Source organism: Sciurus vulgaris, assembly GCF_902686455.1.
Source record: "Sciurus vulgaris genome assembly, chromosome: X".
Taxonomy (NCBI): Eukaryota; Metazoa; Chordata; class Mammalia; order Rodentia; family Sciuridae; genus Sciurus; species Sciurus vulgaris.
Genome location: NC_136471.1, coordinates 33,725,789 through 33,747,146, shown reverse-complemented (window position 1 = coordinate 33,747,146; position 21,358 = coordinate 33,725,789). Strand labels below are relative to the sequence as shown.

The 21,358-nt window shown below is 35.2% G+C and overlaps 1 protein-coding gene across 1 annotated transcript in view; it reads left to right on the top strand.

Moving 5' to 3' along the window:
• Window positions 1-20,544, top strand: part of WDR44 (WD repeat domain 44) — a 96,993-nt gene extending 76,449 nt beyond the window's left edge. The window contains exons 13-20 of the mRNA XM_079123357.1: window positions 2,125-2,238; window positions 10,220-10,342; window positions 13,738-13,929; window positions 14,123-14,224; window positions 14,423-14,538; window positions 15,686-15,813; window positions 16,605-16,739; window positions 19,287-20,544. Coding sequence (XP_078979483.1) covers window positions 2,125-2,238; window positions 10,220-10,342; window positions 13,738-13,929; window positions 14,123-14,224; window positions 14,423-14,538; window positions 15,686-15,813; window positions 16,605-16,739; window positions 19,287-19,381 — 1,005 coding nt within the window. The 3' untranslated portion in view covers window positions 19,382-20,544. The remainder of the gene's footprint in view (window positions 1-2,124; window positions 2,239-10,219; window positions 10,343-13,737; window positions 13,930-14,122; window positions 14,225-14,422; window positions 14,539-15,685; window positions 15,814-16,604; window positions 16,740-19,286) is intronic.
• The last annotated feature ends 814 nt before the right edge of the window (window positions 20,545-21,358 follow it).

Here is a 21,358-nt window from a genome sequence, read left to right as displayed (position 1 = left end):
ATGGTGCATTGACGTGTGGCCAGTAAGCGTTTTCAAAGTGTGAAATGGAGAAAATTTTCATGGTCTAAGAAAAGGAAGATGTCAAATTTTGTATACAATATGATTTCAGTTATGTTTTTAAAAATGAAAGATTGAAGATGGTCAGAATGTAAGCAGATTGTGGGTGATATTGGTTTTAGCTGTTCTAGTTTCTAGATTTTCTAAACTGTCTATACTGATCATGTACTACTTAAAATAAAAATCTTTTAAAAATTATTTTGAAATAAGGTAGAATGCAGGGAGAAGAAAATGGGTATTTGAGGAGAAAGAGGCGTGGGATCACTGCTAGGGAAAATCTGCTAAGAAGTGATTGAAAAGTAAATGATAGTTAAACAAGAAGTTGACTTTTTTGTAATGGGGCAAGACCATTTAGTTTTATGTCTTTGACAGTGCTCACTAATCTGGCAGCAAAAATTAGAGGTAAAAGTTTTAGTTATCTAGGATTAGGAGAGCTTGGTAAAAGGTCTCAAAGCCTATGTTGGTGGTCTACTTCCGTAGCTGATGTGAAAATGTTTTTGTAAATGGTGAAGTTCTAGAGAGGACTGGGTGTGTAACTCAGTGGTAGAGCACTTGCCTAGCATGCATGAAGTCCTGCTTTTGAACTCCTGGACCACAAACAAGCAAACAACTAGACAAAGAATAGTGGTAATTTTTATCTATCCAATGGCCCCTGTTCTAGTTCAAGCCCTCATTATTCTTAAACTTATTGATTGTTCTTCCTGCTCCACTGGCTGTCTCCAAACTGTCTTTGTCATTTTTTGGAGTTCTCTTTCTAAAGTACCAGTCAAATAATTTTATTCCTTTTCAGAACCCTAAGTTGGCTTTCCATTGTCTTAGAGTGTTCATACTTTTAAACCTCGAATTCAAGACCCTTTATGATGTGGTCTCAAAGTAGCTTTCTACCTTAATTCCTTACTGTATCTCCATAAACTTTTTCTATCCTCATCATTCTACCCACACTTCTGTAAATATGAAGGCTTAATGAGCACTCCATATTTTTGCTCATTCTATATCCTGTAGAACAGCTGAGGGACAAATCTGGACTAATTAGATGACTTATATTCCTGCTTTGCTTCTGCTGTTCACAGGTGGCTGTGTGATGTTTAATATTATTTTAACCTCTTTGAACCTCAGGTTCTTTCCTGATTTCTTCATAATGTTAATATCTACCTCAGAGAGTTGCTAGGATTCATTCAGATAATGAATACAAAAAGCATGTTATAACTAAATGCATGGCACACATGTATGGCATTATTTTCTACCTGGCTCTCTCAGGGTGTTTTTGACTTTAAATAACTTAAACCAACTGAAAAGGGCTTAAACAATGAGGAAAAGTCTATAGGTAAGGCTGTACCAGGGTTGGTTAATTCAGTAGTAGCATCAGGGACAGAGGATCCTACCACCTTCCTGCTTTTTGCTCTGTTTAGTTTTCTTGGGCTTTTTCCCTCATGGTCCCAAGATGGCCACTATAGTTTTAGGTGTCACATGCACACAACGATGTTCAGAGACAGGAAAGTGAAAGGTCTCTTAAGTATGCTCCTTTTTAAGAGTGAGAAAATCCCTCTATATAAGACTCCCTTTGTTCTCACCACCCCCATAATTTTCTCCCTTTGTCTAATTGATGAAAAGTGTAGCATATGTCCATACCTAAACCAGCCATCATTGGGAAAGGGAATGAGCTCATCTTAATTAACTTACACCAATCGTGACTCATTGCCTGGTGCTGGCCCCTGTCTTTCCTGAAGAAACAGATGCTCAGAAAAGGATGAAGTAGGGACTTTGTTAGGAAGGGAGAAGATTGTGATATCTGGGTATATATAGAGATATAGATGTATTGATAGATCTAAATATATATCTATTTAGAATGATCTATCTTCTATCTTAGGGAATGATCTTGGTTTATTAGAGCAAGGAGATGAAAAGAAGTCATAAAAAGTAGATCAACATAAAATGGAATTTGATTTTAGTGGCTTATGATTTCATTTTGGGCACTGATGACAGAACAGGTGGGGTACGGAGAGTAAGAAGCGTTGGCTTTGCTAGTTCTACACCTCTGTTTTAAAGTTTATCTTTATATTTAAATAGGTATGCAGTGGAACTGAGGAAGACACTGATGACAAAAACGCACCCTTTCGCCAAAGGCCATTTTGCAAATACAAAGGACACACTGCTGATCTCCTCGATCTTTCATGGTCTAAAGTAAGATATTATTATTGGAAATTGTGTATTAATTTTGTATAACTATGAATTTAAGATAAAAAGTTTTATTTGTATCATTACACTGTCAAGTGTTTCGATGTTCTTATATCCTTTGTGCGAGTTATCTACAAATTAAGTTTAGAAAAAGAGAGCTATCAGGTTGGCTAATAAGTAAATGTTTACATTATGGCTTCTATCTAGATCTATCTATACATTTGTTATGTTTTGCTTTTATTATAAGCAGTAATTCTGCAAAATATATTTCCTCAGCAAAAGGAATATGATTTTTACTATGAGGATGAATTCCTGAATATCTCATCAAGCCTAATTTGATGTTAATTGGCTAAAATTTATGAAATTATTAATTTTTATTTAACAGTTTGTGATTTTTTTCCTTATAGAAAAATTATTTCCAAAGTAAAGAGGCTCTTTTGCCATGAAATATTTTAAAAGTCTTGTGAAAATTTAAAGAGATGCTTTAAATTTTATATTTTATATAAGGTATTAGAAGCATGAAAACTTAGAATTTTTGCATGACATCTTACACTTTCTCCATATTAAAATTTGCCAGTAATCAGAATCTTTAATATATTAAGAATTTGGGAAAGAAAATAATATTTAAAAGCCTGACTTGAGGAAAATAAACTGAGTTAACCAAATAATATCAGGAATACCAGTGGTGCCCATATATTTTAACTATTTTAGGAGAACTTCATGTGGCACAGTTTCTATGTTGGCAAGTCAGGCTTTCCCTGAGCTCCAGCTTTGTTCTTGTGTCATACCTGTTTAGATGTTCTGGGTACATAGCATCTCCCTTAATCTCTCAAAACAAGCTTAGGTCTCACCTGATAGTTGATTTTGAAACTAAGTCCTAATTGTCTCTTTGCACTTCTTCCCTACCCTGAGTTGTCAGAAGATGGAAGTATGAGATATCCTTAATTTGATAATTACATTCATTTGGAATAATAAGTACGAATCATATAATTAGAAACTTTGCTTTCATTTTGCTTTTTAAAGTGTTTTTTTCTGAAATGTAATACTAACTGAAAGATTTTTTTTTTTAATTTTTAAAAAATATTTGTAGGGGGGCTGGGGATATAGCTCAGTCGGTAAAGTGCTTGCCTTACAAGCACAGGGCCCTGGGTTCGATCCCCAGCACCAAAAAAAAAAAAAAAAAAAAAAAAAATTTGTAGGATACAATGTGATAATTCAATATATGTATATAATATGTAATGATTAAATCAGGGTAATTAGCATTTCCATATCTTTAAATATTTTAAATTTTTTTTAGTTATATATGGATGCAGTACCTTTACTTTATTTACTTTTTATGTGGTGCTAAAGATCAAACCCAGTGCCTCACACGTGCTAGGCAAGTGCTCTACCACTGAGGTACAACCCCATCCCCTCCATCTCCTTAGACATTTAACATTTCTTTGTGTCAGGTGCTTCTGAACTCTTCTGTAGTTCTTTATAACATATGTAATAAACTGTGGAAAATTATAGACACCCTATACTGTGCTACGGAACACCAGTATTTGTATTTTGATACCTGTTATTCAACCCTCCCTCATCCCCCTACTCTCCCACCCTTCCTAGCCTCTAATAACAACTTTTTAAGAAATTGGCTCATGCATTTGTGGGGAAAAGCAAGTTTAAAATTTGTAGGACAGGCCTGTAGGGTGGAAACAGCAGGAGTTAATGCTGCAATCTTAAAGCAGAATTTTTTTTTGTTTTTATTTATTTATTTATTTATTTGTTTTTTTATTTTTATTTATTTATTTTTTTTTTTTGCAGTACTGGGGCTCAAACCCTTGCCTTGTGCATGCAAGGCAAGCACTCTACTGAGCTATATCCCCAGCCCAAAGCAGAATTTCTTATCCTCTAGGAAACCTGTTTTTCCTCTCAAGACCTTCAGCTGATTAGATAAGGCCCCACCCATATGCTCAAGGGTTATCTCCTTAAAATCAACTGATCATAGATGTTAACTGAGTCTACAGAATATCTTCACAACAGCCACTAGAGAGGTGCTTGATTATATAGCTGGGTACTAAACCCTACACAGAATAACATAAAATTAACCATCATAACTACCTTTTGATCAAAATTAACACCTGTTCTTTGAATTCCTTCTCCTTAACATTCCTCTAGCAATGGATCATTTGATGCTATTAATCTTTCTTGAAATGCTCTTCTTGGTTATGGAGCCTTGTACTTTCTTGATATCCTCCCTGTCTAATTGACCATTCCCCTTTTTTCCTTCATGGAAGAAGTAGTAAAAATAACATTACTTAGAACCTATGCAAATACACCTATATGAATGCCAGTACTTTTCGCTCACTCAAAACATATCTGTTTATCACTTTACCGCCTAATTAAGAACATGAACTCCGGAGCCAGGCTCCTGGGATTCATATCCTACCTAGTCTACCTCTTATAGTTTTGTAACCTTGGGCAAGTTCCTTAACCTCAGCATGCCTCATTAAGCATAATAAAAGTAGCTTCCTCAAAGAGCTATAGGGGAAGATTAATTGACCTAGTTAATACAAAGCACTTGTCTAGAATATAGTAAATGCCCAATTAATATTACTTATTAAGGTGCCAGGTAGCAGTTTAGGCATTGATGACATAGGCAAAATGTAAATACATGTGCTATTTGTACCCTCAAATCCTGTAAGGTCATTGATGTTTCCCTAGCAATAATTAAAAAAAAAAAAAAACGGAATTTGTGCAGGTTAACTAGCATACCTAAAGCCACATATCCAAGGAGTAAAGGAGTTAGGGTTCAACCCTCTTGGCTTTGGAGCATTCCTCTCTAGCCAATTCCTGTGTAATAGCAGCTAATCACCACAGATTTACAAAACAGAACTACAAAAATAACAAATGTTCTGCACATTACAAGGATTTAAGAAATCAAAATTCTTATACACTTTCTTCCCTGGTATTCTTTCCAAATATTTTGGAGTTAACAGACATATTATTTAGTATCCATCTAGATATCAGCTTACTTCCAGTGAAAAAATATGCATTTTTGTTTGTTTTTTTGTGGTGCTAGGAATTGAACCCAGGGCCTTGTGCTTGGAAGGCAAGCACTCTATCAACTGAGCTATATCCCCAGCCCTGAAAAATACGCATTTTTAAGGACTGGTGGCAGCTTGTGAACTGGCCCTTCCTGGTCTTTCTTTTTTTTATTGCTAGCAGGGATTGAATTCAATGGTACACTTAACCACTGAGCTACATCCCCAGCCCCCCCACTTTTTTAACTCTTAGACAGGGTCTTGCTAAGTTGGTTAGGGCCTCATTAATTTGCTGAGTCTGGTTTTGAACTTGCAATCCTGCCTCAGCCTCCTAAGCCACTGGGATTACAGGCACACAACAATGCCCCTGACTTTCCTGGTATGAATACTGCTCTGTGAAGAGATAAATACAGAAACCAAGATGAATCCTTTTAGAAATATTAATGGAAGTTTTTCAGAGTAATTTTTTGACTATTGAATCTAATCTGAAAAATTGGGCTTCTAGCCAGGTGGGGTGATACACGCCTGTAATCCCAGCTGCTTGGAAGGCTGAGGCAGGAGAATTGGACGTTCAAAGCCAACCTCAGCAATTTAGTGAGGTCCTTAGCAATTTAGCAAGACTGTGTCTCAAAATTTTTAAAAGACTTTAAAAAAAGATTGGGGATATGGCTCAGTGGTTGTGGTTCAATCCCTAGTACCAAAAAATAAAAAAGATTAAAAAAAAGAAATCTTCTATTTGTTTAATAAAAATCAGCCTTTGTATTTTATATTACTTTTATTTTCATTTCATTCTTCTAGTTATTGTTTTGTATATTTTTAGTAGTTCTGGCCTGTGACTCACTGGAAATTAAAAACAAAAGCAGTCCTTTACCACAAATATTTTGGGATGTATTGGTCTAGATGAGTTATTTGAATGGAATTTCATCCCATTTTGGAATGGTCACCAAGACAAGGAAAAGATGGGGAGAAAATTCACCAGTCTCTGGTTACCTTACTGGGGGAGTAGGAAAATTAATAATCATTTGAGACCAGATGCAGTGTCACATGCCTGCAATCTCAGTGACTGTGGAGGCTGAGGCAAGAGAATTGCAAGTTTGAGTCCAGCCTAGGCAACTTAGAAAGACTGTCTCAAAATAAAAAATGAATAGGACTGGGGATGAGACTCAGTGGTAGATGGGCTCAGTCCCCAGTACTGCAAAATCATTATCATCATCAGAGAATGTTCCAGATGTTTCCTGTATGTAAGCAGGTACCTAAGATGCAGCTGGACCCCAGGATTAAAGATCAGTGAGGAGAAGAGGAAAAATGCAGGACTGAGCATTAAAAGGACACATGCCAATTATATTGTATATCTTGTAATGACCAGAATTGTTTTGGGTTTGTTGATGTCCCTGCTATATCTATTTTTAAATATTTTGAAATATTTTAAGAACTATTAAGAATAACTCTAAAAACTCATAATCAGTTTTCCATCTTTAGAAATACAGACTTTGAGGGAATACTGGAAAGATGTTAGCCCAAGGACTTACCATTTCAGTCAGGGGGAAGAAGTTCAAAAGCTCTATTGTACAACTTGGTGAATACAGTGAATATTCATGTTTTACATTCTTGAAACATGCTAAGAGAGTAGATTTTACATGTTCTCACCACAAAAATAAGTATACAGATAATGCATGTGTTAATTAACTTCATATAGCCATTGCACAATGTATACATATTTCAAACTATTATAAAGTGTAAATATATGCAATATTTATGTGTCAATTAAAAATCAAGTAATAGACACTTTACAGAAGAAGACATACAGGCGATTAATAAATATATGAAAAAGTGTTCAACATCTCTAGTAATTAGAGTAATGCAAATTAAAATAACTCTAAGATTTCACCTTACTCCAATTAGAATGGCTATTATCAAGAGCACAAACCATAATAGTTGTTGGCGTGGATGTGGGGAAAAAAGCACACTTTTACATTGCTGGTGGAATTGCAAATTGTTGTAGCCATTCTGGAAAGCAGTGTGGAAAACTTGGAATGGACCCACATTTTGATCCAGTTATCCCACTCCTCAGTTTATACCCAAAGGACTTAAAATCAGCATACTACACTAACAAAGCCACATCAATGTTTGTAGCAGTTCAATTCACAATGACTAGATTGTGGAACCAACCTAGATTCCCTTCAACAGATGAATAGATAAAGAAACTCTGGTATATATACACAATGGAATATTATTCATCCATAAAGAAGAAGAATAATATGGCATTTGCAAATAAGTGGATGGAATTGGAGAATATCATGCTAAGTGAAATAAGCCAATCCCAAAAAACCAAAGGCCGAATGTTTTCCCTGATAAGTGGAGGATTATATATAATGGCGGTGGGGGGGTGAGAGAAGAACGGAGGAACTTTAGATTATGTAGAAGGAAATGAGAGGGGGTATGAAAAATCATGGAATGAGACAGACATCATTATCCTATGTACATGTATGATTACATATATGAACCTACATCGTGTACAACCATAGAAACGAAATGATGTACCCCATTTGTGTACAATGAATCAAAGTGCAGTCTGTAAAAAATTAAAAAATAATTTATAATAAAAAATCAAATAGTAAATTGTAAAAAGGGGGATGAATGGTCCCCAAGGGTTTATCATATCCCTAACTCCCCACCCTGAGAGAGAAAAAGAACAAAATTTGTTCTGTTCTAAAACCCCATGCATGGAGTGCCTTTCTTTTACTTCATCTAACCAAAAATGTATTCATTCTTCAATGTATTTTTGAGTCCCATCTCCTTTATAAGGCAACTAAGGTAAATGTTTGTTTCACTGCATTTTTTTTATCACCTATCTTGTGCTTTTTTTTCATGAACTCTCTTTTTACTTAACTCTTACCTATGTACATTTCTAGGTGTTGTTTGCAATAAGATTCTAAATCCCTCAAGGTTAGAGGCCTAATCTTTCACTGTTGGTTCTTTTCAACGTCTGTAATAGTTTTTATAGTGGATTTTCCATTTCTTGAAGACTTATTTTATGCCAGTTAACAAGAATTATCTTAATAATTATTAGAATAACAACCCCCACATGAGTAAGTATTAAATAGAAACCTCTTGATATATAGAACAAATCATAACATGTCTTCATCTTTACTGAATGTTTTAGGAATGTCTTCATATCTAGTTCATATGCTTATATTACCTCTTTTAGTTACACTGCCTCTTCCAGCTTAAAGCAAGAACTAAATGAGACCCATTTTTGTTTGGAATGTTTTATTTTGGGTTTTGTGTTGGGGATTAAACCCAGGACCTAGCACATACTAAGCACATGCTCTGCTGCTAAACCACATGCCCTTAGCTCTGAATAAAGCCAGTTTTTTGTTTTTTGGTTTTTGTTTTTTGTTTTTTTGTAGTGCTGGGGATTGAACCCAGGACCTTGTGCAACTTGTACCAACTGAGTTATATCCCCAGCCCTAAAACCAGTTTTAATGAGCAGTGTGCTGTAGGTTTATTTTTTATATAGTTGTTATTAATCAATAGAAAATAATAAAACTACATATACTCTTTTAAGCTTTTCTGAAACTGAGTGGATCGGAAAAGTAAAAATAATTGTTACTAGATGTTTCAAAGAATATTGTAAATCTTCCAAATTCTGTTTGTTTTTGGTACTAGGAATTGAATTCAGTACCTCACACATGCTGGACAAGTCATTTAACCCTGAGCTATATGCCCAGCCCTCAAGTTCTATTTTTTTAAATTGTAAAGTATGCCATCTATCTAAAAACAGTTTTGCTACATAAATGTATACTTTTTAGAATAGTCAAAAATGACATATCTATATCTCAGTATAATTACATATCCAAATCCATATTTGCAGTTAATGTTTTTACAGTCAGGAGTAAAGATTCTTAATTACTATTAGCAAATGACAAAATTATCATGGTACTTTTCATAACATGTCTTCTGCTTAAGCACTCTGCAAAACAGTGTAGTGATTATAGCATGGACTTTACACCAGACCATCTGAGCTCAAATCCTAGCTATGCCACTGATGAACTGTGTATTCTTAGGCAAATTGTTAACTCTCTCTCTGCCTTCCTGTTCTCATTTGTCTAAAAGGATAATAATATTCCTACCTCAGAGTGTTGCTATACAGTACTAAGAATAATGCATAGACAAATTGTATATACTCAAAAAAATACTATCATTGCTTTGATTTGTTTAGCACCGTTAAGCATACCAAAGAATACTAGGGTCTCATTTGAGTTTCCTCATCCAGTATCACTTAAATTTCTCACCTTAAATAGATTGTTTAGAAGTGAATTAGCTTCTACCAGCTGGATCATTTTGACAGATAGATGTTTGGTTCATTGGTGATGGGGCCATCACAATGCCTCAGTTATAGTACCTCTCTGAGCTTTGAAAGTTCTATAATCTATTCTGAAAGATTTGACACTTTCTATTCTCTATTTTTCTTGCCTAGAGTGTGACAGGTGCACAATAACTTTTCATTTCCATGCTGCATTATAAAATAATTTTTGAAGACTTTTTAAGTGACAATTAGGATCCATGTGAGTTAAAATTCACAGTGTTATCAGTGTGAAAAATAACTGAACTGAAATGACAATCAAGTGAGTAGATGCCTTTTATTTATAGCTAAGTTTCAATGTGTACAGGCTATACCAACTAAGGTACACCTTAGTCTTCTGCTGGTGCCTGGAAGATTTCTTAGGACATAAAAATCGTAAGAGTCATGCTAATTTCAGAAAAGGTAATATGAATTGATAAAATGTGATATTTAAATGTTTGAAAAAAATGAAAATTTTCAAGCAAATTGGATAATTATTATTTCTGGTGCTGCATTTAATAATAACAGCACTATTGAGGTACATAAAACTGAAAGTTTACTTTTATTGTACAAACAGGTATTTTTCATGTGGTATTAATCAATATTATTTTCTCCATAGAACTACTTTCTGCTGTCTTCTTCAATGGATAAAACAGTTAGGTTATGGCACATTTCTAGAAGAGAATGCCTTTGCTGTTTTCAACATATAGATTTTGTCACTGCCATAGCTTTCCATCCAAGAGTAAGTAATTAATACTTTTTGTCATGCTAAAAGGAAGATGAGGAAATTTGGTTTCTTTGGAGGGCAGTTAGACTATGGAAAAAATATTAATAGCTATGTAGTTTAAATCAGCTTAAATTAGTGTTTGTTCTGTTTTGCTTTAAAAATGGGAATGGAAATAAATACTCTGTTACTCTACATTAGAAGTGGGAATATTTTATTCTAAATATAATAGTAAATAAACATTCCAAATATTTTATGACATGTAGTGTGTAAATTATCTTATTGAAGATGAGAGCTGTTACAGAAGCAAAAACAGCAAATATATAAAATGAGAAATGGAAGTATATAGGGAGAATTACAGGAGGATGAGAGAGGAAAGAGAGAAAGTGGAAAAGACTGAAAGAAGCAAAGACCAAAATTCATTATAAGATATACGAAATTCTGCCAGGCATGGTGGTACATGCCTAAAATCCCAGCAGCTCAGGAGGCCGAGGCAGGAGGATCACAAGTTCAAAGCCAGCCTCAGTAAGTTGGCAAGACCCTGTCTCAAAAATAAAACAAAAAGGGCTAGGGTTATGGCTCAGTGGTAAAGCACTTGCCTAGCATGTGTGAGGCACTGGATTTGATTCTCAGCACTGCATATAAATGAATGAAACGTCATCAACAACTAAAAGAATATTTTTTAAAAATAAAAAAGGGCTAGGGATGTGGCTTAGTGGTTGAGTTCAATCCCTCGTACCAAAAAATATATACATACACACATGAAATTCTATTTAATGTCTGGAAACTTCACTAATCCTTTATTGTTGTCTTTTGTTGTTTTTGAGACAGGGTCTTGCTCTGTTGCCCAGGATAACCTCAAACTCCTGTGCTCAAGTGATCCTCCTGCTTTAGTCTCCCAAGTAGCTCGGACCACAGGCATTTGCCAGTTTGCCTGATTCATGTTGTTAATAATGATATCCCTTCTTATTCATTTTCAATCGAGAAAATATTTTAATATCTTTCCCCTGGAAAGAAAGTACTTCATATTTCAACCAAAGGAGAAAATTCTGCTGTAGTGGAATTGTTGTCTATTGTATGCCCTTGGAGGACAGAGCCACCAAATGCTTAATGCTAGATTAAAGTTTTTTTGTAACTAAGCACAAAGGAAATCACATGTTGGTACCAACTCTACTATCTATTAATATAATAATTGGAGTCACCCTATGCTGACTTTGACTTGCCCTCCCCTGTGTTGACATATTGTTACATTTCCAATCATTTGTTTAACAACCATTGTCTTTTTTTTTTTTTTTTTTTTTTGGTACTGAGGATTGAACCCAGGGGTGCTTTACCACTGAACCACATCCACAGCCCTTTTTATTTTTTATTTTGAGACAAGTTCTCACTAAGTTGCTGAGGCTGGCCTTGAACTTGAGATCTTCCTGCCTTAGCTTCCCAAGCTACTAGATTTACAGTTGTGCCCTACCACACCCAGCAACCATTGTCTTTAGAATGTAACATTTCAATCATATTCCCATTTCTTCCTCTTTTCCTCTAAATTGGGAGAGAAGACGGACTTTTTTCCCCCTTAATATACTTGCTGCCCTCTCTAGGCAGGTTTATGATATAGGCAGTAACCTATAAACCTGAACCCTTCAAAGAACTTGGTCATTAACTTAGGAAAATTAAAAATGTCTGATCTATGTTAATACCTTATCAGTTTTGACCATCAAGTTGTTAGAGTCTTCTTTCTGAATGACATTGCCATTCTGTCCCCTAAAGATGTAGCAGGATAGATTTACCATTTTGTCTCTATTTTAGCTATCAGGATGGAAAGAGATATTAGATTGTGATGGTACTAGGTAGCTTTTTATTATTAAGGCCTCTGTCAGTCAGTAATTTTTTCTATAATTTTACTTTTTATTTAGGCAACAAAAACTCTACTGATCTGGAGGGGTTTTGAGAGGAGATGGAAGAATGTGGTAGTGTAGATATTTCCTTAGGCAGTATGACGTGGAATATAACTGGAAGGAAAGTAGCAGAGTTGTAAACAAAATAACAAATTGGAGACACACACATGTATTTAAGTAAAATTTTGTATTAGAATACCAAGATGAAGGGTTTTTTTGTTTGTGTTTTGATTTGTTTTTGCAGTACTAGAGACTGAACCCATGACTTCATGCATGCTAGGCAAGTGCTCTACCACTGAGCTACATCCCCAACCCCCAAGATGAAGTATTTTTACTTGTTCAGCTCTTCTAGCATACATTGAGTACAGCTGATTAAACCATAGTCATAAAAATGCCCATCATTTGTTGATTGTTCTTGACAGACATCGTAAGTAGGTAAGAACAATAATCTTGAGCAGAGAAGAGAATTGCCTCCTTGTTTTGGTGCCCTAATTATTTGATCTTTAATTCTTATGTTGCCAAAGATTAGACCAGCTTGGTGGTAGGACTGGTTTAGTTTACAGCAGGATTTCTCAACCTCGGTATTATTGACATTCTTTGTTATAGGGGGAGGGAATGCTCTCCTGAGCATTGTAAGATGTTTAACAGCATTCCTGGCCTCTGCCTACTAGTTGCTGATAGCATCCCAGCCCAGAGCAGGCTGTGACAACCAAAAATGACTTCAGACATTGATAGATGTCTACTGTAGGGCCAGATTACTCCAGATGAAGAACTCCTGATCTGAGATTGAATCATGAGGTGATTCTCTGCTGACAAGATACTGGAGTTCCAAAAAAGCCTGGTTCTGTAAGCCACTGACCTGTGTTACCCTTTTATCCCAGTGTTATGTGTATCCCAGAGGAGAGTGTGGTGTAGGATAATGTTTCCAAAAACATGGCCCTTGAAGTTATTAGCCCTGTTAGATGTTCCTTCTAGACTCTCCCATCTGCCCAAAAAAATTGTGTGGTGAAATAAGTTGAAAAACACTACCAACTTTATCCTCTTTTTAGATATTCAAAATGTGGATTATCTGAGAATTCTGTTTAATATTTTGCAACCCAGAATTTCCAAATTACTTGATTACAGAATTTTTTTCCACACAATACACACTCAAGCACATTTTCTACTAATATCATACCTTGAGAAAAGCAGTTCAAGGTTAGGATAAAATTAGAATGTTATTGCTCCACAATGAATACTGAAGTTTCTAATTGTTGTTATTGTTTTTGGTGCATAAACTAATGCTTGCTTAAAAATAATGTTTTGGGACTGGAGATGTAGCTCAAGGATAGAAAGCTTGCCTGGCATGTCTGAGGCCCCAGGTTCCATCCCCAACATCCAAAACAAAAGATGAAAAATAAGAATACTTCTACAATGAGATCTACATTTTAAAACATTATTTCTAATAGACTTAATGTTTTGATTTGCTGAATTTTTCTTCATGTGGTAAAATAAAAAGCTTTTCTTTTGCCACCTTTTTAGGATGACAGGTATTTTCTAAGTGGGTCACTTGATGGAAAGCTTCGCCTTTGGAACATACCTGACAAAAAAGTGGCTTTGTGGAATGAAGTAGATGGTCAAACAAAATTGATCACAGCTGCAAATTTCTGTCAGAATGGCAAATATGCAGTAATTGGGACATATGATGGGAGATGTATTTTCTATGATACAGAGGTAAATGATTATTTTGGGTTAATAACATAATTGAGTACTCAATAAAACACTTTGGTAGTTTTTGGATGAGTCATTAATCCCCTGCCTTACCTGTAAATTAGACAAATAATACCAAATCTGCATAAGAATTTTATCAAGTGATCTTGGAAGTTTCTTCTAATTCTGATATTTTTAATTTATGATTTAATTTTAGCATTTGAAATACCATACACAAATACATGTCCGATCTACTAGAGGGCGCAATAAGGTTGGAAGGAAAATTACTGGCATTGAGCCTTTACCTGGAGAAAATAAGGTACTGTACTATTCAAAACCAGCTCTCTCCACACTACATATAGATTTGAAGTTAGTTTTAATATCTGGACAAAGAATGTATTCCCTTTCCTGTGGAATATTACTATTTCTTGTTTTGAGCTCTGTTTGTTTTATATGTGTCATATCTTAATTTAGATTAAAAGATATATTTTTAACTTTTTCTTTTATATATTTTTAGATACTGGTAACTTCAAATGACTCCAGAATCAGACTATATGATCTGAGAGATTTGTCACTATCCATGAAGTATAAGGGTTATGTCAATAGCAGCAGCCAGATCAAAGCAAGTTTCAGGTAAATTGACATTGAGAAACTCCCAAAAAGAGACCAGAACATTTCTTCCCTATTCCTATTTTTTTCATTGATCTATGCCTTATTTTTATGTCAGGGTTTTAGTTTCTTTGCACTTTGTAACTGGCATCTCATATCATCATGCAATACTTACCTTGTCTTCCTGTGTGGTAGGTAAGACAGAATTGCCCCTATTCTACAGAAGAAAAAAACAAAACACAAAATATTGATTGGTCAAAGTCACAGTTGCAGAGCCATAGCAGACTCTTAGCTCCAAATATTTTGCTTTCATATTGTTACGTAAGCTTTTAATAGGAGGATTACCCCAACACCACCACATTATCTTTTTCCTTTTAGGTACAGCAGCTAAGAAAGCATTTTATTACCCTTAAGCAAAATGTCCTGTCTTTACACCTTATCGTTATTTGAACTTTTTTTTTGGTACCAAGGATTGATCCCAGGGGCACTTAACCACTGAGCCAAGTCCCCAGCCCTTTTTTATATTTTATTTATTAACAGAGTCTCACTGAGTTGCTTAGGGCCTCGCTAAATTGCTGAGGCTGGCTTTGAACTCTCAATCCTCCTGCCTCAGCCTGCCAAGGCTCTGAGATTACAGACATTTGCCACCAGCTTCATTATTTGAACTCAATTTGCAGTCTGCAAGCTCTGCTGAAATAGGATTGTCAGCTTACTTTTTCTTCTTCCTAGCCATCTTTCTTTCAGGTCTTTTCCTATCAATTATTCTTTTCTTCTTTGACTCTATAGTAATTAAATTGGTAAAGTATTCTGCTTCTCTCATCCCTTAAGTCATTGATTGTCCCAGTGTGAGTTAACTAGCATCACACATCACAGTGACCGGAGATTTGATGAAAATATAGATGCCAGGACTAAGGGGTTAGCTCAGTAATAAAGTACTTGCCCAGTGTGTGTGAGGCCCTAATTCAATCTTCACTAAACACACACACACACACACACAATATCTAGAAACAACATTAGACCTAACCACTGTAGAGTGAAACAATGAGTCTAGTTTTCAATAAGTTCTTTCAGGTGTTGCGTAGGTATTTTAAATTAGGAAGTAGTGATAGAAAGAAACTTTAATATTTTTTCTTTATTTTATTTGTTTTTTTACCTTTTTCTCAAAATTTAGCCATGATTTTACTTACCTCGTTAGCGGTTCAGAAGATAAATATGTTTATATCTGGAGTACTTATCATGACTTAAGCAAGTTTACTTCAGTCAGGAGAGATCGTAATGACTTCTGGGAAGGTATTAAAGGTAAGCAATTGCCTACTTATATGTGTCTTATAAATGAATAAAATGGCGATTTATCAAAATAAATTTCTATCAGCATTATTTAAGAAGTTTATCAATTATAGCTGCTTTACATCCTATTTGGCTAAGGTAAAATTTAAGAAGTCATGGAATCTTAGAACTTGTATGTGTTTGATTTTGGGGTTTTGTTTTGTTTTGCTTTGTTTTGTTTTTATTTTTTAGAAAATAATTCTGGGTTTTAAATAGCTTTTAGTTCCTTCTGTTTGTTTGATTGGCTTTTGACAGTACTGGGATTAAACCCAGGGATGTTCTACCACTGAGATACATCACCAGCCCATCTAAACAAACAGAGACTTGTTAAATTGCCCAGGCTAGCCCCTAGCTTGTGATCCTTCTTCCTCAGCCTCCTAGGTAGCTAGGATTATAGGTGTGTCCCACTGGGTTCAGCTCTTCTGTTTGTTTCTAAGGATGTTTGGCATATAACATACATGTATGTTAGTTTATTTGACCTACCCCATACTTTGGAGTTTGAACCAGGGGGGTGCTTTACCACTGAACTACATCCCCAGCCCTTTTTAAAAATTTTAGTTTGAGTCAGAGTCTTGCTCAGTTGCCCACACTGGCCTCGAACTGGCAATCCTCCTATTTCAACCTCCCAACTAATTGGAATTACGGGCATGCACTATCACACAAAGCTTGTATGTTAGTTTTAAAAGATATATTGCATATTACCCTTTTTGTCCTGATGTTTACTATCAAATTTGTCAGTTATCCTTAAGTAATTTTTTTTCCAGCTCATAATGCAGTTGTTACATCAGCCATCTTTGCTCCAAATCCAAGTCTGATGTTATCTTTGGATATGCAATCTGAAAAATCAGAAGGGAGTGATAAAGGTGAAGATGCTGAAGTTTTAGATACCACATCAACTGGTAGGTACTTATATTTTATTTGCCCTAATTTTTTTCTTGTCAGTACTTAGGAGCTTCACTAACCTAGTGTTGACTATAATGCTGTTCTCATGAGTATAGAGAATATTTGTTTACACCATAATAGTTGCCAGATATCCACTTTGGAACATTTAGGAACATTTTTTGCAAGTTTTTTCTTTTTTAAAGTCACCTAGGAATTAATGAAAATTTTGAAAGTTCCTAATTTTTATAGACAACCATTTTCCTTAAAGAAATGCAAACAAGATATATGAGTGCAAAGCTTCTTTACTATGTTTTTTCTACTAGACTGTAATCTCTGAGAGAACAGACTCTGTCTTATTTATTGTCTCATTACCAGTGCCTAGCAAAGTGCTTTCCTGTATATAGTAGGTGCTTAGTAAATATTTTCTTAAGTGAATGAAATTCAAATGAAAGCAAGCTTACTTTCTACTTGCCACAAATGTGCAGCATCTTGAGATAGGTAGCTCTTTACAAGCCAATAATTTCTTACATGTGTGGTAATGCTTTGAGAATGAGTAGTGATTCCAGTTATATAAAAAATTCAAATTAGGAAGTGGAAAGAAACTCAGCAAATAGGATTGAGTGCCAGCCAATTATGTAAAAATGGTTCCTACTAGTCCTTAAGAGTATGGTAAGACCATGCAAATTTGGACCTCTTGTTAGTAGAATAGGTTTGTATTATGAAACTCAGTAGCAGAAGACTATTTAATGTGTCTTCTCACGCTACAGACTACAAACCAACCTTTTATAAAGCCTTAAAGTTACAGCAATAGGATGTGCAGAGGGTTCTTCTTAAATATTTTGAATGCTGAAGTTTTTAAGCACTTGACTCTCAAGTAACTACTCTTGTAGTAGTATGTACACTCTCTGCACATTTTTGATAACAAAGATGAGCTTCAATTGCAAGATTTAAAAACTAAACCAAGTTACAATTATTAAATCTTTACTTAAGTACACATTTGGAAATACTGACCTCTGCTTTTTGGTTTGGGTTTTTTTTGTATTTTTTTCTTTTTTACTTTCCTTCTCTAAATTAAATCCCATTTCTTTCTTCTAACTTAAATGATTTAGGATTTTTTTCTTTTCCTTTTCTTTTTTGTTCCCACACAGTTATACCATTTTATACTCTATATGTTTCCCCTTCATATTCTACAGGAAATCCTAGCTGTGGATTATGCTCAGATTTGTTTTTGTTGCTCTGTACCTATATTGGTGTAATTGAAGATTTTTTTTTTCCAGTACTGGGAAATAAAACCAGGGACACTCAACCACTAAGCTACATTCCCCACCCTTTTATATATTTATTTTTTTGTTTGTTTGTTTTGAGAGAGGGTGTCACTATGTTGCTTAGGACCTCACTAAGTTGCTGAGGCTGGCCATGGAATTGTGAACCTCCTGCCTCAACTTCCCAAATTATACCACCATGTCTGACAAGAATAAACTCTTAATCCTAGGATGTGGAGATCCTAAAATATATCTGATTGTCCTCTCTTTATTCCTGGCATATTTGGCAGTTTGAGCCTGTCATCCTAGTGTGTAAAATGGTGGTAATAACTTGCTTTACAGGGTTTTGATAAGAATTGAAGAAAACATGTAAAATGCCTAGCATAATACCTGGTGTATAGTAAATATTATCATTTCAACTTCATTATTATGTAGTCTCATAATGCATTGGTATATGGTGATTTTTTTCTTCTCTAGCCTTTCTTATATCCCTAAGTCCTTTGCTACTGCTGCACAGCATAACTTTAGATAGACCAAAAGAGGGGTAAGGAATGCTCAAAGACATAGAATATGTTCTTAGCATGTCTAAGTGAAACCATTTTGTCTGACTCATCCTATATACAACTTTCCAATTAAAGTTTAGATTATTCTCTTCCTTATTAATCAGTCCTTCTTACATCTATAATCTTTACCTATTTATAATAGAGTTAGTTAATGCTGAATTTGTTAAACGTTTTTACACAGCTGGCAATTGTTAGAGGTAAGCATTTTTGCCATTTGGCATAGCTATATAGATCTTCATATGGACTGTAAAGGCCAAAGGTGCTGTCAGCATTCAGAGAGCTAAGGTGTTTACTTCATTTCATGGCAGTTTCAATATATGTCTGTGGTACAGTGAACCTTACTGTCACCCTTATTAGAGACACTGTTAGCAACAGACTTGCCCAACTAGTCCCATTCTACCAACATTCCAGTCCTGCTGCTGAATAACACACTAGCCTATTTCCATGAAATGGAAGTATTAGACGACTTAGAGACCTAGGCACCTGGGAGTAAATCCAGGCCTCCAGGCCCCAAGGAAGAATAATATCCTCAAGCCAGGGAAAAAAGAGCTAACACAGAGTTAGTGGAAGTGAACCTCAGAGAGGAGGAAGGGTACAGCAGAATGAATAGGTTACAGGAACAAGCCAAAAAGACTGTGAGGATAAGATCTTTCCCCACAAAGGTCGAATGTCATGGGCATATGGTAATTGTGGCAGCAGGCTGCATATTCACTGAAACCCTTTTTTCTGTGCTTTTAAGGTATTGCGAAGACAGATAATACAGAAGTTCTTCTCTCTGCTGACTTCACTGGAGCAATCAAAGTGTTTATTAACAAAAGGAAAAATGTATCTTAATTTAAATTGACATTTAAAATAAACATATCAGTAAGTTTCTATATGTATCAGAACTGAAAAAATATATAGTGTTTCAAGCTAACATCCTTTTTTTAATTTTTATCGAAAGTTTTTCAAATATAATATATTTTTTGAGAGGCAGTGTTAATGATCTAGGAAATCCTGGACTGATAGACTAGAAAAGAATGTGGCTAGATTAACATTGCCAGATATTAGGCTTTATGTTTTGTTATATATGTGTTTTTGTTATATAATTATGAACATGCACAAGTTTCTGCATGAAAAGATATTAATATATTAATCACATGTGTGTGCCTTTTGGTTACATGCACTAAATCTAACAAAGTTAAATTATTTCAGTGGCTCTTTTGGCCTCTTGCTGGGGTATATAGTCTTGTTTCTAGCTTAAACAATTTCTTTTGCACAAAATTTCATTTTAAAAACACATGGTCTCCCGGGTGCAGTGGCGCACACCTGTAATCCCAGCGACTCGGGAGCCTGAGGCAGGAGGATCGCAAGTTCTAGGCCAGCCTCAACAATTTAGTGAGTCCTTGTCTCAAAATGAAAAATGAAAAGGTCTGGGGATGTGGCTCAGTGGTAAAGCACCCCTTGGTTCAATCCTCAGTACCAAAGAAAAAAGAGAAGTGGTCTCTTTTGACTGAGTTATTGTTTTGAAAATGTTATATAGATTTTCAATAGGTCAGTAACCATGGATAAATGGTTTTTATAAATTTCTCAATTTGGGGATAAGATTTTTTTTGTGGTCTAAATTGTGGACTTAAGATTCTTTTCTTTCTATGTATATATATATAATTTTTTTCTTTGCCACACTGGAGCACAATGTTTCTATGTAAAGAATTCTTTTCATTCTTTATCCATGAGCACCAGGCTTTGCTCACTTAAAAAAAAATAAGCCGCATTAAGGAGTGAGTCTTCTTTTTTACAATAATGTAAAATTGAACTGTTTACATTTTTTTTAAAGCATTGTAGTTTTTAAAAATTAAGCTGTTTTGTTTTATGTTGTTGAATTTGAAAGCCTTTGTAAATATCAATATAATGTACCAATGAAATAACATCTGGGGCAGTGGAACCCTGACCATGTTGTTGATGGTTAGCATATGTTTCTGAAAATTAAATATGTATTATTAAAAGTTGGTCGCCAACACTTGTTGAATGTGACTTATTTTCAGATGACTTCAGTAAACAGAGGAATGCAACACAAACTCTGGTTTCAGTAATTTTGATTTTCAGCAAACAGAGGGCCAGATTTTAGACCTCTAAATGATAATGCATTAGTTACACTCCTTTAAAAAATGTGTAAGTCTAGCCAGGTGTGGTGGTACACACCTATAATCCCAGAGGCTTTGGAGGCTGAGGCAGGAGAATCACAAGTTTAAAGCCAGCCTCAGCAACTTAGCGAGTCACTAAAAAATTTGGCAGGACCCTGTCTATAAATAAAATATATAAAAAGGATCAGGGATGTGGCTCAGTGGTTGAGCACCCCTGGATTCAGTCCCCGGTAGTAAAAAGAGAAGAAAAAAATTTTTTAAATGTTTACATCTAATTCTAAAGGAACACTGGTAAGAGTTCATCTCTATGCTCATGTGTTCTTTACTACATTCATTTTCAGTATGTGAGTGAGAAGCTGGGGAGCCACAGTTATATCCTTGTTAATCAGCATGGTCTTGGGGTGTTCTGGGCTTTCTGGCTAACTGCATTTTGTTTGCCTTCTTCCTCTCCCCTTTTCTTCTCCCTTCTCCCCTGTGTTCATCTCTCTGCTTTGGCACCCTGGCTCACCTGTACTTTACCTGGAAGGTTGAATTGCTGTGTCATTGGCTCTCTAACTAATCACAATTCCTTTATACTCAAGGTCTGGGTGGCAGTGTGATTGATCCAGAACTCAGTGTCTTCAACTCTTTGAGGCAACTTGACTCTCACTGACTTCTACCTGAACACTATAGTCTGCCATGGTTCTTG